We start from the raw sequence: 17,429 nt of genomic DNA, 5'->3' as shown, positions 1-17,429 counted from the left end.
GTGTACAAATCCTTGCGACATGGTGCTGTGCATTATTACATTTACATTTAAGTCATTTAGCAGACGCTCTTATCCAGAGCGACTTACAAATTGGTGAATTCACCTTCTGACATCCAGTGGAACAGCCACTTTACAATAGTGCATCTATCATGCTGAAACATGAGGTGATGGCGGCGAACAATGGGCCTCAGGATCTCGTCATGATATCTCTGCATTCAAATTGTCATTGATAAAATGCAATTGTGTTCATTGTCCGTAGTTTATGCCCACTGGGATATAATCCCACTGCCACCATGGAGCACCCTGTTCACAATGTTGACATCCGCGCTCGCCCACACGCCACCATACAGTGTCTGCCGTCTACCCGATAGAGTTGAAACCAGGATTCATCCGTGAAGAGCACACTTCTCGAGCGTGCCAGTGGCCATCGAAGGTGAGCATTTGCCCTCTGAAGTCAGTTACGACGCTGAACTGCAGTCAGGTGAAGACCCTGGTGAGTACGAGCATGCAGATGAGCTTCCTTGAGACCGTTTTGGACAGTTTGTGCAGAACGTCTTCTGTTGTGCAAACCCATAGTTTCATGGGGTTGTCCAGGTGGCTGGTCTCAGACAATCCCACATGTGAAGAAGTCAGATGTGGAGGTCCTGGGCTGACGTAGTTGCACGTGGTCTGCGGTTGTGAGGCTGGTTGGACGTACTGCCAAATTCTCTAAAACAACGTTGGAGGAGGCTTATGGCAGAGAAATTAACATTAAATTCTCCTGCAACAGCTCTGGTGGACATTCCTGCATTCACCATGCTAATTGCAAGCTCCCTCAAAACGTGAGGCATCTATTGTATTGTGTTGTGTGACAAAATTGCACATTTTAGATTGGTCTTTTAATGTCCCCAGCACAAGGTGCATCTGTGCAATGATCATACAGTTTAATCAGCTTCTTGATATGCCACACCTGTCCGGTGGATGGATTATATTGGCAAAGGAGAAAAGCTCACTAACAGGGCTGTAAACACATTTGTGCATAAAATTTGAGAAAAAAGCTTTTTGCACATTTAGAACATTTCTGGGATCTTTTATTTCAGCTCATGAAACATGGGACCAACACTTTACATATTGTCTTCATATTTGTGTTCAGTATATATATATATATATATATATATATATATATATATATATATATATATATATATATATATATATATATATATATAGGCATAGTGGTATTATCATACAGAAACAGTACATGTATGATATTGTGTTTAGACAGACTTCAGCCACCCAAACCATGGACGCTCTCTCTGCTACCGTCCAGCAAGCGGTACCAGAGAATCGGGTCTTGGACCAACAGGCTCAGAGACAGCTTCTACAGTGACTTCGGGAAGTATTCAGACCCCTTGACTTTTTCCACATTTTGTTACATTACGGCCTTATTCCGAAATGGATTCAATATTTTTTTCTCAGCAATCTACACACAATACCACATAATGACAAAGCGAAAACAGGTTTTTAGACATTTTTGCTAATTTATTACAAATAAAAAACAGAAATACCTTTATTTACGTAAGTATTCAGACCCTTTGCTATGAGACTGAAATTGAACTCAGGTGCATCCTGTTTCCATTGATCATCCTTGAGATGTTTCTACAATTTGATTGTTGTTCATCTGTGGTAAATTCAATTGACTGGACATGATTTGGAAAGGCACACACCTGTCTATATAATGTCCCACAGTTGACAGTGCATGTCAGAGCAAAAACAAATCCATGAGGTCAAAGGAATTGTCCTCGGAGCTCCGAGACAGGATTGTAAGTCTGTAACGTAACAAAACGTGGACAAAGTCAAAGGGTCTGAACACTTTCCGAAGGCACTGTATCCCCAATAATAAGACAGTTGAATAGCTATCCAATGGTTACCCGGACTATCTGTACTGCACTATTTTGCACTCTCACAGGACTTGATCCACACACTCACACTGGCACTCAAACAAACACACGCAGATAACACACGCATACTGACTCCACACAAACACACACTTTCACACATGTACACATTCACTCAGAAAAAAGGTGCTAAGTAGAAACATAGAGTTCTTCAGTTTGTCCCCATAGAGTTCTTCAAAGAAACACGTGCAGGGTTCTACCTAGAACCCTCTATAAACAATTCCACCAACCTTATTAGCCTTTACAATCAAATGATCTATGATAATACATTACATTTCACAAGGCCTTTCTTTGAGGGCCTAGTTATACCCATCAGTAGTGTTAGGAAACTCCTGGTAACAGGCCACATCAGGCCTGCAAGTCACATTATGCTGGCTTGCAATGTGATGTGTAATTCCTATTGGAATCCAGCTACTTAGTATATCCAACAAGTGGAATTGTTAAATCACCCACAACCTGCATTCAGAATGACTGTCAGGTTATGGAAGATTGAATACTGAGACTATCTCAATCATCTAAACTGGAACAGCCATCTTAGTTACAGGTGCAATAAATCCAATTACAAACAGATTGGAGTATTTCAGAAAACTGTATGTTAGTTATCTTTGTGTAGCATGAAATGAATGAATCTATAAATGTACATGCAAAAACACAGATGATACAGTAAAACAAACCATTCGTAATCTCCCTGAAATAGAGCATACTGGGAAATATTATGTATGGTTTAATGTAGAACCCTTCTTGTCTTCCAAAGAATCATCAAATCACCCTTTCTTCCAAAAACGGTTCTCAGGATGTTAAAGGTTCTAGGTAGAACCCTTTGCCTTACAAAATAACCCTTGTCTTCCAAATAGGGTTCTTTAGATCAGAACGGTTCTTGGTAGAACCCTATCCCCCCACAAAAAACCCCTTTGTAACCCTTTTTTTCTAAGAGTGTACACTCATCATATACGCTGCTGCTCCTTTGTTTTTTTACTCTTATTATTATCTATCCTGATGCCTAGTGACTTTAACCCTGCCTACATGTACAGTGCATTCACAAATTATTCACACGCCCTGATATACACACAATACCCCATTATGTCAAAGTGGAATTATGATTTTATATATTTTTACAAATGAAGAAAAATGATGGCAAGCCTAAATAAGTTCAGGAGTACAAATGTGCTTAACAAGACACATAATAAGTCGCATGGACTCGGTCTGCTATAATAGTGTTTAACGTGATTTTTTAAATGACTACTTCATCTCTGTAACCCACACATACAATTATCTGCATCCCCCAGTCAAGCAGTGCATTTCAAGCACAGATTCAACCACAAAGATCATGTAGGTTTTCCAATACCTCACAAAGAAGGGCACCTATTGGTAAATGGGTTTAAAAAAAGCAGACATTGAATATCCCTTTGAGCATGGTGAAGTTATTAATTACAGTTTTGATAGTGCATTAATACACCCAGTCACTACAAAGATACTGGCGTCCTTCCCAACTCAGTTTCCGGAGAGGAAGGAAACCGCTCAGGGAATTAACCATGAGGCCAATGGGGATTTTAAAATAGAGTTTTAATGGCTGTGATAGGAGAGAACTGAGGATGTATCATCAATATTGTAGTTACTCCTCAATGCTACCCTAAATTACAGAGTGAAAAGAAGGAAGCCTGTACAGAATACACATATTCCAAAACATGCATCATGTTTGCAATAAGGCACTAAAGTAATAATGCAAAAAAAATGTGGCAAATAAATTAACTTTTTGTCCAATACAAAGCATCACTGACTAACAATCTCTGTATTTTCAAGCATGAAGTTGGCTGCATCATGTTGAGGGTATGGCTGTCATTGGCAAGGACTAAGGAGTTTTTAAAATAAAAATAAACGGAATAGAGCTAAGCTTTCCAACAGACACTGGGAGACAAATTCACCTTTTAGCCGTACAATAACCTAAACACAAGGTTAATTATACACTGGAGTTGCTTACCAAGACAACATTGAATGTTCCTGAGTGTCCTAGTTAAAGTTGACTTAAATTGGCAAAAAAAATCTATGGCAAGACTTGAAAATGGCTGTCTAGCAAAGACCAATAACCAGAGCTTGAAGAATTGTAAAAAGAATAAAGGGCAAATATTGTACAATCCAGGTGTGCAAAGCTCTTTGAGACTTACCCAGAAAGACTCACAGCTGTAATCGCTGCCAAAGGTGACTCTAACATGTATTGACTCAAGGGGTTGAATACTTTGTGTTTTATTTTCCATTTAATTAAAAATAAACATTTTTCTTCCATTTTGACATAAGACTATTTTGTTTAGATCGTTTCCAAAAAATTACAATTCAATTCATATAAATCCTACTTTGTCAAGGGGTGTGAATATTTTCTGAAGGCACTGTATATACTTACCTCAACTACCTCGTACCCTTGCACATTGATATGGTATATTGGTACTTCCTGTATTTAGCTTCATTCTTGTGTGTTATTTCTCTTGTGTTTTTATCTTCTTGTTTTACTCTGCATCGGTGGGAAAGAGATTGTTAGTAAGCATATCACTCTAGACCTGTTGTTGTATTTGACACGTGACAAATACAATTGTATGTGTTTCATTGCCACAAAACGAGGAGATTTACCCTATTTAATGAGAAATACAATTCCCAGGAGAGAACGCACACACACACACACATACATACAGTCATGTACACATGCGCGCACACACACACACAAACCCACATTGCCTGTAACGCCATACACAGCTCTGAATCGAAAATTAGGATAAATAATTGATAAGGAATGCCTTGTGACTGCTTAAAGAATTTGCAGACAAATCACGTCCCATGCTCTATTCAGTGCTAGACAATATACAATTCTTAAACAGCATCTACTATATAGGCCTTATGTAAAGTGTTATTTTATCTTAGATAATTCTCTGAAACATGTTAATTGGGCTGCTATCATTTAAATAAACAGTGAATGAAATTGTAAACAATTAAACAGAGAAAAGGCAAATGGCCCAAAATGGCTAGAAAGGTTTAGTAAATACAGTATAAAATACTGGATCTACCAAGGCTATGGCTAGGAGTGTTTCCTGACTATGTGGCCTGAACAGGAACATCTCATGCCCTGGTGTTTTCTGGGGTCCAGAGTTTTTCCTGGTTAGGTCACATGGTCAGGAAATGGTTCTGCATTTGTGACATTTATTCAGTACACCTTTTGCTTGTGACATGGTTATGTAGAAGCTTTCATCACCAGAAGCACCCTCTTATCATATTCAGATTCTTAGCTTGTTGTTAGATCTGATGGAATGCTGTTGGTATCAAAACACGTTATGGTTGTATCTGTGATTACAGTTAGCTCATTTCAAGAAGTGTTGGTCCTTTGGGATCTTTGGGTGCTCAAGTGAATCTGATGTTGGTGATGATGTCATAAAAGAGGTCCTCTTTGTCTCCACTGCAGAGGTCGGTAAATGGCGGAGCCTGCTGAATTTCCATACAGCCCATTTCCATAAGCTCTATAAAAGAATTACATTTGTGCAGCCTTAAAAGTTACACTTTTCAATCTTTCCTTGTCTTACTTTGCAATCTCAAACATATTCAAAAAACAGCCTCTCTTCTGATAATGTAGTATTTCCACATTCAAATAAAGTCTTGAGAATCAGGATCCAATATTTAGTTTTCATCCTGTTGTATTGTACAGCATGTTCATCTTTTTCCTACTTCAGAAGCCACTGGTTTACTGGAAAGAGAACAAAGAGATGTGGAGGTTAGCATGAACTGCTTGAACTGGAAACAGAAAGGCAATGCTTGAGACATAGAACCTACAAAGAAACTGTTCATTTTGAGGGACGATGCATTTCTCTATAGACGTCTCAGAACTATAGAAGACTGAGAAAACAGTTTATTAGGTACACCCATGTGGTACCGGGTCGGACCCCCCTTTGCCTCCAGAACAGCCTGAATTCCTCAAGGCATGTAAACGTCACTCAATTGGTATCAAGGGACCTAATGTGTGCCAGGAAAACCTTCCGCACACCACACGCCATACACCACCGCCACCAATCTGTATAGTTGACACCAGGCAGGATGGGGCCATGCACTCATGCTGCTTACGCCAAAGCCTGACTCTGCCATCAGCATGACACAACAGGTACTGGGATTTGTTGGACCAGGCAATGTTTTTCCACTCCTCAGTTGTCCAGTGTTGGTGATCGCGTGCCCACTGGAGCCATTTCTTCTTGGTTTTAGCTGATAGGAGTGAAACCCGGTGTGGTCGTCTGCTGCAATGCCTTTCTGCACACGACTGTTGTACTGCAATGTTATTTACTTATTTGTGGCCAGCCTGTTAGCTTGCACGATTCTTGCCATTATCCTTCGACCTCTCATCAACAAGCTATTTTCGCCCACAGGACTGCAGCTGACTGGATGTTTTTTGTTTGTCGCACCATTCTCAGTAAACCCTAGACACGATCATGTGTGAAAAGCCCAGGAGGCCGGATGTTTCTGAGATACTGGAACCGACGCACCTGGTACCGACGATCATACCATCGCTTAGGTCCCTGGGTTTGCCCATTCTAATGTTTAATCGAACATCAACTGAATACCTCGATGCCACTGTCTGTAGGAGCGAACCATTTTTGTGAATGGGGTGGTGTACCTAATAAACTGGTCACTGAGTGTAAATATTGAATTTCTAAAAACACAAACTGGTTTCAGAATACAGTATGTGCAGTTTATATTACAATGACAAACTTCTTTCTCACAGTCTGTTTTTACCAATAACTGAATTTTACCGGAAAGTCTCAAGTAGCCGTGTTGATTGAATAAAGATCCTAAACACATGCGTTCAGACACACCTCGATACTGGGGCCTCAGGGCACGGTTGTTGGGGCAGTCCCGGCCCTGCTTGCTGAAGTTGATGTTGGTGCGGATACAGCGCTGTAGGAGAGGCTGGGCGGGCCGCGTGTTGTCACTCATACTGAGGAATATCTTATATGGCTCATTCTGACTTAGCAGTCGCAAAGAATGCATCTAAAGAGGCGGAGTGAGAGAAAGTTGGACAGATAAGGTTTATGGTAGAGAATCTACAGTCTCAAATACGGCCAACTATCAAGTAACTTCTGGCTAACATCAGTTACTGTTATTATTGAGTCTATGATCAAGGGTGAGTTACCTGCATCTGTGTGACGTACACAGGTTTGTTCATGAGGATCCAGGTGGCTGTCTCGAAGCAGGGCGGGATAGTCATGGAGCCCTCGTATGTTATAAAACGTGTAGTGTCTGGATATAGATCTGCTATGTTGAGCCCCATGAGTAAGAATGCGTCATCTGGAGTGGACCAAAACAGAGGTAATCAGATTCATACTGTACCATCCTCAACACTTTCTACACTGTATTTCAGAATAATAATAACACATTTCATTTGTATAGCGCTTTTCATTACAGTGTTATCGCAAAGCTGAGGCAAAAAGTAATGATAATAAAATAAAAATGACAATAAAAATCAAGGCAGGAAATAGCAATAGTAGGCTAGTTGCTAAATGACTTTCCAGATTAGGTCTATAAGAAAGACAGTCTGTAGAAATGTGTTTAAAGACCCGTTTTAAAAGCTCTGATTGATGTAGTGGCTCTCAAATGGTCAGGGGGAGTATTCCATAGGCTCGGTCCCCCATAGTACGGAGACGTGTCTTGGGGACTTGAAGCAGTGGTGAGTTGCTGGAGTGGAGAGTGCGAGGTGGCTCATTGATATAAATTATATCGTTGATGTAGGTGGGACTCAATTCATTTGAGGCTTTAAACACTAGGAGGAGGATTTTAAAGTCAATCTTATAGTTGACCGTTACCCAGTGGAGTTCAGCAAGGATGGGGGTGATGTGGGCTGACTTCTTGGTCCTGGCAGGACTCTTCTGGAGAAGTTGTAGCCTCTGAAGTGATTTGGTTGAAAGGCCCCCGAACAGAGCATTGCCATAATCGATCTGGGAGAAGATGAAGGCGTGGACGGGTTTCTCTGCATCTGGCTCGGCAATGTTTCTTAGATGGAAAAATTATGTTTTGCAGATATGTTTTATATGGGCATCAAAGGACAGAGAAGGATCAAACTTAACTTCCAGGTTAGAGATGACAGAGGACAGATGGATGACTTGACCGTCACTAGTAGGGCAGATGTTTCCAGCACTGGTGACCTGCTTGTGTGTCCCAATAAGCATAGCCTCAGTCTTGCTGCTGTTCAGCTGGAGGAAGTTCTCTTTCATCCATGCCCTGATGTCATCTAGGCAGCTGCCAAGTTTTGCAAGGCCTGAGATGGTGTCCGGATTGATGTAAATATATACTTGTGTATCGTCAGCGCAGCAGTGGAAGTTGATGTTACAGATTCTGAGGATTTGGCTGAGAGGGAGCATGTAGATTAGGAACAGAATAGGATGCAAAACGGACCCCTGTGGGACACCGCATGTGACCGTAGACTCCACCGATCTGGACTCTCCAATCGGGATGTATTACTTCCTATTGGAGAGGTAACAGGAGAACCAGTTCAGATCAGTTCCAGAGACTGCAGTGTGCTCTCTGTGATGCCGCAGGAGGATGTTGGGGTCAGCAGTGTCAAAAGAGCACTGAGATATAAGAGAAGTGGGGAGGCTAGGTAATCCAGATTCTACAGGCATCAGTAGGTTATTGGTAACTTTCACCATAGCTGTTTCAGTGCTGTGCAAGGACTGGAAGCCTCACTGGAAAAACTTGTTCAGTTAATTGGAAGACGGATGGGATTGAAGCTGATTTGCAATCCCCTTTTTCCAATACTTTTGATTGGAAGAGGTTGGAGATGGGCCTGTAGTTGGATAAGAGGTCAAGGTTGGGTGTCTTCAGTAAGGGGGTGACTGCATCTGTTTTGACGAACGATAGTACCTCCCCAGTCAGCTGGGACTTGTAATACAGTTTTACATCCAATTATTATAGTAATGGGATACAAATAAAAGGATGAATAGTGATTTATTTAATGTAATTCGTTTAATTTAATTTAATTAATGAAAAAGGACTGAAAATTAAATTAACCAGACTTAATGAAGAGCATAAAACTGAAAGAAAAGAGAGTTTGGGTAGAAGCTGTTAATACTAACTATAGCAATGTTACATAATTGTTATCTTTAAAGGAATGCCAAGTTTCGACAATCTGAAAGTGCCACAGAGTTATTTCAGTCAGTTAGAAACAGGAGATGACTCAAGCATCTCTCAGGGTTGGGGGCGGTTTCTGTTGTTACACATCTTATCTATTGAACCAGGAAGATCACATTGGTAATGTTGCTGATTAATTCAGAAGTTGGAATGGATTTCACTCAATCTCTGATTAAGTCCATGTCTGGCAACTTTCCAATTAGCCAAATTAATTCCGTTTTTCTAGATATAATTTTTTATGACGGATCCAAAAATGGAACTGACTACTATTCTATCTGTGACTACTGTAGATTTGACAATGTGTGTGCATAAACCCACAAATCTTAAATGCCTGAGGGTGCTTACGTTTGTATGTAATTCTCGTGATGGTGTCTCTGTTCAGCATGCGATTCAGGAATACATTTGGAGACTCGGATATCTGAGAGGGATGAGATGTAAAGGAACATAAAATATTCAGCATCCGCAGCAGAGTCCCATGGGATTCTGAATATAAAGACCACTGTCACTACATTAGAATACCACAGAGAAGGAGATTGTCTGCATCAAGCACAAACTGACCTTTATAAATATGGACACAATAGCTACGCCATTGGGGCTCTTGGCTGCCTCACTGTAGTTGGTATAGAGTTCCTGGTTGTAGTGTATAAGTTGCACCTGTAAGTGAGGCGAGATAAAGACAAAACAGTGAGTCCTTCATTTCCTGGTGTTAGACCATGTGAGATAGAAATGTAAATTTGTCTTGCACATAAAAGCATTATGTCAGATTAAACTAATCTTATCCATCCAACCCTCAATAGAAGATAAACTCAAGGAATCTAGGAATGTTTTACTTTGACACTTGTCTGCTCAGTAGAGTTCCAATTCAGAACAGGATTCAGCTCTAATTATCTGGGCAGCCGCTTACTTTTGGCAACTTATCTTCCTCACTTAAAAATAGTGACTGGAAAGTGTTTGCCAAATCTAATTTAAATCGAGACAGACAAACTCAGTTTGGTACCCGATAAGTTTACTGCTTTTACTTTGTCATTATAATATCGCCCTCCTCCACTGAAAAAACCCACTGCCACTTGTCGATCCAGCCTTCAATTACATTGTTAGGGTGCAGATTGCTGATGCTCTTCTACCCCACCCTTCAAAGGCCCTGTACATGTGATTAGTGGACTGAGTGATAGAGGTAGTCCAGCATATTTTATCATTATCCATTGTTTGAGGAAATCTTCCACACAAACAAGCCTTGGTAGGGCTGTGTAAAGCAGTGAAGTCTTAACTGTAATGCAAGTGTGATTGAATTGAGCTCTTAGTCTAATGAAAGCAACTTGCAGTGGATTGGATTGTTTATAGACACAACAAAGATAAAGATAATCCCTCTAGGCTCATTGGCTCGTTCCCTCTCACCTCTGCAGGGAAGGACTGTCCATTGAGCAGGTGCTCCGAGCCCTGGACGTCCTCGCTGCCGAAGTGCAGGCGGATCTCCTCCAGCCGGTGACTGTAACCCAGAGGCCCACCGGAGATGTTCACCAGGTGAGCCTTGTCTGGCCGCAGCGACACGTGGCGCCCTGTGTTGTACATGGTGCCTCCCATCTGCACAGAGAGGAGTCAAGTGAGGTGTGGTGGATGTGTGGTAAAAGAGAAGGGGGCAAGTTTCTCACCTGAGAGACCTCTACAGAAGAGGAAATTTAATACACTGAACATTTAATACACTGAACAAAAATAGAAACGCAACATGCTACAATTTCTAAGATTTTACTGAGTTACAGTTCATATAAGGAAAATCAGTCAATTTAAATATATATAAAAAAATAATTAGGCCCTAATCTATGGATTTCACATGACTGCAAATACAGATATGCATCTGTTGGTCACAGATACCTTAAAAATAGGTAGGGTTGTGGATCAGAAAACCAGTCAGTATTTGGTGTGACCACCATTTGCCTCATAAACGACACATCTCCTTCGCATAGAGTTGATCAGGCTGTTGATTGTGGCATGTGAAATGTTGTCCCACTCCTCTTCAATGACTGTGTGAAGTTGCTGGATTTTGGCGGGAACTGGAACACGCTGTCCTACACGTCAATCCAGAGCATCCGAAACATGCTCAATGGGTGATATGTCTGGTGAGTATGCAGGCCATGGAAGAACTGGGACATTTTCAGCTTCCAGGAATTGTGTACAGATCCGTGCAACATGGGGCTGTGCATTATCATGCTGAAACATGAGGTGATGGCGGTGGATGAACGGTCTCACCACAGTATCTCTTTTTGTTCAGTGTAATTCTTTATCATTTCCATTATGGGTAGAAAAAGAAATTGCACTTTCCCATTACTGCAATGTAAAATTATAATATTCTTCAGGCTCATAATCACAGAATAATCCTTTGGGATTGGCTGTTGGCCTGCAGTAAATGAGGTTTTTAAAAAGTGGATCAAAAAAAAAAAAAATGAAAATCATCCTCCAAATCATCATTAAGGAAGCAGGTGAAAATAATAATAAACTGAGAAACAAACTCTCACGTTGTTTGAAGTGACACATTGAAATGTCCAACAGGTAAAGGAAGACCTTCAAAGCTTTGTTCAATTCTTTCATATAAAACTAGGATAACATCAAGACTTATAATGAAATGAGAGGGAGGTAAGGAGAAAAAGTGACGGGAGGGAGTTCAGTGTTATGCCCGTGTAGATCTTGATGGAGTCATTCATCATAGGGTGATCCACTTAGTTAATTTATTCAGAGACAAAGGAATACTGAAAAATATATACAACAAATACTGCCGATGGTTAAATGAAGTAAGAAAAGCAATATATTTCACTTGACATGTTTTTTTTTTTATGGCCCTTTAAACAGGGGCCCGTTCTACTCCCTCTTAGTGCATAATGCATGTAATCAAATGAGCAAAATGGTGAGAGCTGAACATTAATTCAATTCCTCAACAGTGTTATGTATTATACCAAATCTTCCACTGACACTTATTCTAATTACTAGGCAAAAGAAGCACTCAGCAGGCACTGAGCAGGCACTGAGCTGGCACTGAGCTGGCACTGAGCTGGCACTGAGCTGGCACTGAGCTGGTACTGGGGCCAATACTTTGTGCATGAGAAGACGGCAATATGGGTTCGGAGTTGTAGGTTCTGTTTTGGGGATGATATAATCTCTACTGGCTAGTAAGCAAACAAATGTGATGAGGCCCTTTGGGATGTGATAATGTAGCTGGCTTGCTTTGGCATAAAAATATGTTTTCACTAAATCCACCTACGGTTCACCAAACAGCCCTCAAAATCCTTCTGATAACCGTGGTGCATTAAAATCTGATAGACAAAGATATAATAAGAACATTTAGAGTACCCACTTAACAGTGCATTTAAAGTACAGAATGAGTACCTTGAATGAGTAAGTGTGTCCACATTTTTGACTGGTACTGTATATATATATATTTAAATAGTTGCAGACAGATTTGAGGTTATATTACATTTTTTCACAGGGTAATGATTTTTTTTTTATAGCAGCAGATGTTTAAAGTTTTTCAGTTACTGTATTCATCTTGTGTAGCAACCGACTATACTCTAAATCAGTGCTTTTATACTGGCCGGGTATGGTCACGTGGTCACTCAATCAAACCAAATAAAATCTCTTAACATAACTTCAATTTATTAAGAGTAGCATCTTTCAAATGCTCTCCATTCTGTGCGGTCTCATTGACACCTCAGACTATGTCTACCTAACAGGCAGACATTCTGCAGATGAGCCTTAATTCTATTCAGATTCACAATGATCATTGATTATGACAACGCACACAATGCTCAGGCTACCTTGATGTATGTATTTGGACCTAAAGTCATGCTAGAGGAGGAGCTGACCCAACACTCCTGTTGAGGGATTTAGCGATTTTGCTGTCCACTTTAAGCATTCCCAAACAGAGCATAAAAGCTGCTTACCATGAGCAAAAATCCCCCCACGCTTCATTGAGTTAAAAAGGCTTGGGACTAATTGCTGTTCTGCTTCAGTGAATTGAGTCCAAATATTGAGGGCTTACATTTTGGGGACATTTGATTTTAATTTGAAATTTGTTTTGTATCAGGTTAGGTTAAACTATTCCCCTCTGCTGTACAGTGGACTGTCCCTCAGGCTCAGGAAAGTATTCACACCCCTTGACTTTCCACATTTTGTTGTGTTACTAAGTGGGATTCAAATGGATTTAATTGTCCTTTTTTTGTCAAGGAAGAAGGGCACCTATTGGTAAATGGGTAAAAATAAATAAAAAAGCAGACATTGAATACCCCTTTGAGCATGCTGAAGTTATTAATTACACTTTGGATGGTGTATCAATATACCCAGTCTCTACAAAGATGCAAGAGTCCTTCCTAACTCAGTTGCCGGAGAGGAAGGAAACTGCTCAGGGATTTCACCATGAGGCCAATGGGGACTTTAAAACAGTTACAGAGTTTAATCGCTGTGATAAGAGAAAACTAAAGGATGGATCCACAACATTGTAGTTAAATTCTCTAGGGTAGGAGGCAGCATTTGGAATTTTGGATAAAAAGCGTGCCCAAATTAAACTGCCTTCTACTCAGGCCCAGAAGATAGGATATGCATATAATTAGTAGATTTGGATAGAAAACACTCTAAATTTTCCAAAACTGTTAAAATAGTGTCTGTGAGTATAACAGAACTGATTTGGCAGGCGAAAACCTGAGAAAAATCCATTCAGGAAGTAGGAATGTTTTTGTTGTTGTAGTTTTCTATTCAATGCCATTACAGTATCCATTGACTTAGAACTCAAATTGCAGTTCCTATGCCTTCCACTAGATGTCAACAGTCTTTAGAAATTGTTTCAGGCTTGTATTCTGAAAAATGAGGGAGTAAGAGCAGTCTGAATGAGTGGACCCTGCCGTGTCACAGAGCTTTTTCATGCGCGTGACCGAGAGAGTGCCTTTCTTGTTTACCTTTTATATTGACGACATTATTGTCCGGTTGAAATATTATCGATTATTTAGGCTAAAAACAACCTGAGGATTGATCATAAACATCGTTTGAAATGTTTCTACGAACTTTACGGATACTATTTGGATTTTTTGTCTGCGTGTTGTGACTGCGTGGATTACTGAAGAAAACGCGCAAACAAAACAGAGATTTTTGGATATAAAGAGACTTTATCGAACAAAAGGAACATTTATTGAATACATGAATGTCTTCTGAGTGCAACCATATGAAGATCATCAAAGGTAAGTGATTAATTTTATCTCTATTTCTGACTTGTGTAACTCTTCTACATGGCTGGGTACTTTTTGTAATGATTTGTCTGCTGGGCTATGTTCTCTAATAATCGTAAGGTATGCTTTCGCCGTAAAGCATTTTTTAAATCGGACACCGTGGTTTGATTCACAAGAAGTTAATCTTTAAACCTATGTAAAATAGTTGTATCTTTCCTGAATTATTCTAATGAGTATTTCCGTATTTGAATTTGGCGCTCTGCAATCTAACTGGATGTTGGCCAGGTGGGACGCTACCACATACCCTAGAGAGGTTAATCCACAATACTAACCTAATTGACAGAGTGAATAGAAGGAAGCCTGTACAGAATAAAAATATTCCAAAACATGCATCCTGTTTGCAACATCACTAAAATAATACCGCAAAGCAATTTTTTGTCCTGAATACAAAGTGTTATGTTTGGGGTAAATCTAACACAACACATTACTGAGTACCATTCTCCATATGTTCAAGCATAGTGATGGCCGCATCATATTATGGGTATGCTTGTAATCGTTAAGGACTGGGGAGTTTTTCAGGATAAAAAATGAACGGAATGGAGCTAAGCACAGGCAAAATCCTAGAGGAAAACCTGGTTCAGTCTGATTTCCACCAGACACTGTAGGATTTCTTTATTTTTTTAAACTTTTTTTATTTTTATTTTTTACAAATGTTACACATTTTTCTTCTACTTTGACAGAGTATATTGTGTTGATCATTGACAAAGAAAACCTCCCTGATCTTTGTGGTTGAATCTGTGTTTGAAATTCACTGCTCGACCGAGGGACCTTGGAGATAATTGTATGTGTGGGGTACAGAAATGAAGTAGCCATTCAAATATAAAGTTAAACACTTATTTCCCATAGAGTGAGTCCATGCAACTTATCATGTGGCTTGTTAAGCCAATTGTAACTCCTGAACTTATTTAGTCTAGCCATAACAAAGGGGTTGAATACTCATTGACTCAAGACATTTTAGCGATTCTTTTTTAAATTAATTTGTAAAAATGTCTAAAAACATAATTCCACTTTGACATGGGGTATTTAGTGTAGGCCAGTGACATACAAATCTAAACATAAACCATTTTAAATTCAGGCTGTAACAGAACAAAATGTGGAAAAAGTCAAGGGGTGGGAATACTTTCTGAAGGCACTGTACATGTCATACCTCACTCTTATGCAGAACGCAAGAATCTCCCATTATTATATCAATGAAAGTAAATTGCAGTGAATGCCCTCAAAACAGTGAGAATGGGAGGTAGTTTTGATTCTCCACCATGTTTTGAGAAGAGAAGTTAGACTAGCTTTGATTAGATTATTAAATCCCCCATCAGTTTTCTCTCAGTTCCCTGGAGGCCCTCTACTGTCTCTGCCTGAAAAATACACATTTTACATTTACACCATTTAGCAGATGCTCTTATCCAGAGCAACTTACAGGAGCAATTAAGGGTAAGTGCCTTGCTCAAGGGCACAGCAACAGATTTTTCACCTAGTCGGCTCGGGGATTCTAACCAGTGACCTTTCGGTTACTGGCCCAACACTCTTAACCGCTAGGCTACCTGCCGCCCTCTAACTGTGGCCTTTACACTCTGAAGTGAGCTCCTCTCTGTGGGGAAACTCATTCTATGCAACGAGGCACGTCTACTGGCTCTGTTTCAAAGTTGGGATTTTTCTGATTCACAATAGTTGTATAATGGCGAGAATTTTGTCTCGGGCTAAACACGAGCAGCAGAGAGAATCTCCAGTAAACACAAGTTGACAGAAACACTGCCTGTTCCTGACAGTTCAATGCAGTTGGGATGGTAAAGCAACAGAAGGCATGTTATTTGTTCCGCCAACACAGTAAGGTTACAATATTCAAAACAGGTACAAAGAAATCCACACAAAATCATGCACGAGAAGCGCACCAGTAGCTCCCCTTTTGGCTGGTTAACCATCATTTTGCAACATGAAAGACAAAATATGCTAAAACATCTCCGCCAATAAAGTGTGTTTTCTAAATTCCCGGTTCATGGTGTCTGTTTGAATGTTGTGTGGACCTCAGACAACCCCTGAACATCTTTGTTAAAGGGATTCTCAGTACTTTTGTATACTGTTTAGCCAGTAGTTCTGAAAGTAGCACTCACGAGGCAAAAGAGGACTCCGGAAATGGTGTACTGCAGATACGTGCACCACGTCATTGCTCTTGCTCCAGCTCTGCTGTGTGGCATCAAGTGCATCTTGCTAGCTATCACTCATATGGCGAGGGGCTGATGCTCATTGGTTGAACTCAAATTGCTTAGGGGGCAAATGTAGGGAAAATGGTGAAACACAGCTTCCAGAAAAAAAGTTGCTTTTAACTATGGATTTCGTGGATAATTAAGGTAAGACGGTAATTCTCCTCATAGATTATGGGTTTATGAACTACATATTGACACATCCAACCCAAAGATGTAGGTTTAAAAAAACATTCCTACTATGCGGTGCATTTTCTGTCCCCAGGAAAAATCACTTCTTATTTAGTTTAAAATGTGGATTCCAAAATACTTGAATTATAAGGTCAGGTATCCTTTACCTTAAAAACACAAACATTTGTATATTGAAAGGAAATGCCATTTGAACACTTTTTTAGTGTGGATGTAGGCGTTTTTGCTGTGTCCCCGGGTGTTATTCATCAACTTCCAGGAGAAATATAAGCCATAAAATAACGGAAGGCATGTTACTTGCTCCGCCAACACAGTAAGTTTACAACACGCGAAACAGGTACACAGAAATCCTCACAAAATCATGCACGAGAAGCACACCAGTAGCTACCCTTTTGGCTGGTTAAGCATCATTTTGCAACATGAAAGACAACATATGCTAAAACATCGCTGCCAATAAAGTGTGTTTTCTAAATTCCCTGTTCATGGTGTCTGTTTGAATGTTGTGTGGACCTCAGACAACCCCTGAACATCTTTGTTAAAAGGATTCTCAGTATCTTTGTATAATTTTTTATATATTTTTTCATTATTTTATAGTCCTAGTTAAATTCTCTCTCAATAACTTTCTTCCATGATTATTGTATTTATTATAATTTGATTTAATCCTGTTCAAGTGTTCACAATTACGATATGATATA

At 40.0% G+C, this 17,429-nt stretch overlaps 1 protein-coding gene across 1 annotated transcript in view; it reads right to left on the bottom strand.

Moving 5' to 3' along the window:
* Positions 1–1,183: 1,183 nt before the first annotated feature.
* The window catches only part of LOC135554173 (carbonic anhydrase-related protein 10-like), a 28,214-nt gene continuing 11,968 nt past the window's right edge, over positions 1,184–17,429 (bottom strand). The window contains exons 4-9 of the mRNA XM_064986288.1: positions 10,482–10,667; positions 9,645–9,740; positions 9,432–9,504; positions 7,093–7,247; positions 6,776–6,950; positions 1,184–5,658 (exon numbers count right to left, since the gene is read on the bottom strand). Coding sequence (XP_064842360.1) covers positions 5,636–5,658; positions 6,776–6,950; positions 7,093–7,247; positions 9,432–9,504; positions 9,645–9,740; positions 10,482–10,667 — 708 coding nt within the window. The 3' untranslated portion in view covers positions 1,184–5,635. The remainder of the gene's footprint in view (positions 5,659–6,775; positions 6,951–7,092; positions 7,248–9,431; positions 9,505–9,644; positions 9,741–10,481; positions 10,668–17,429) is intronic.

Source organism: Oncorhynchus masou, chromosome 14 (genome assembly GCF_036934945.1).
Source record: "Oncorhynchus masou masou isolate Uvic2021 chromosome 14, UVic_Omas_1.1, whole genome shotgun sequence".
Taxonomy (NCBI): domain Eukaryota; kingdom Metazoa; phylum Chordata; class Actinopteri; order Salmoniformes; family Salmonidae; genus Oncorhynchus; species Oncorhynchus masou.
This window is presented reverse-complemented; position numbering and strand designations above follow the sequence as displayed.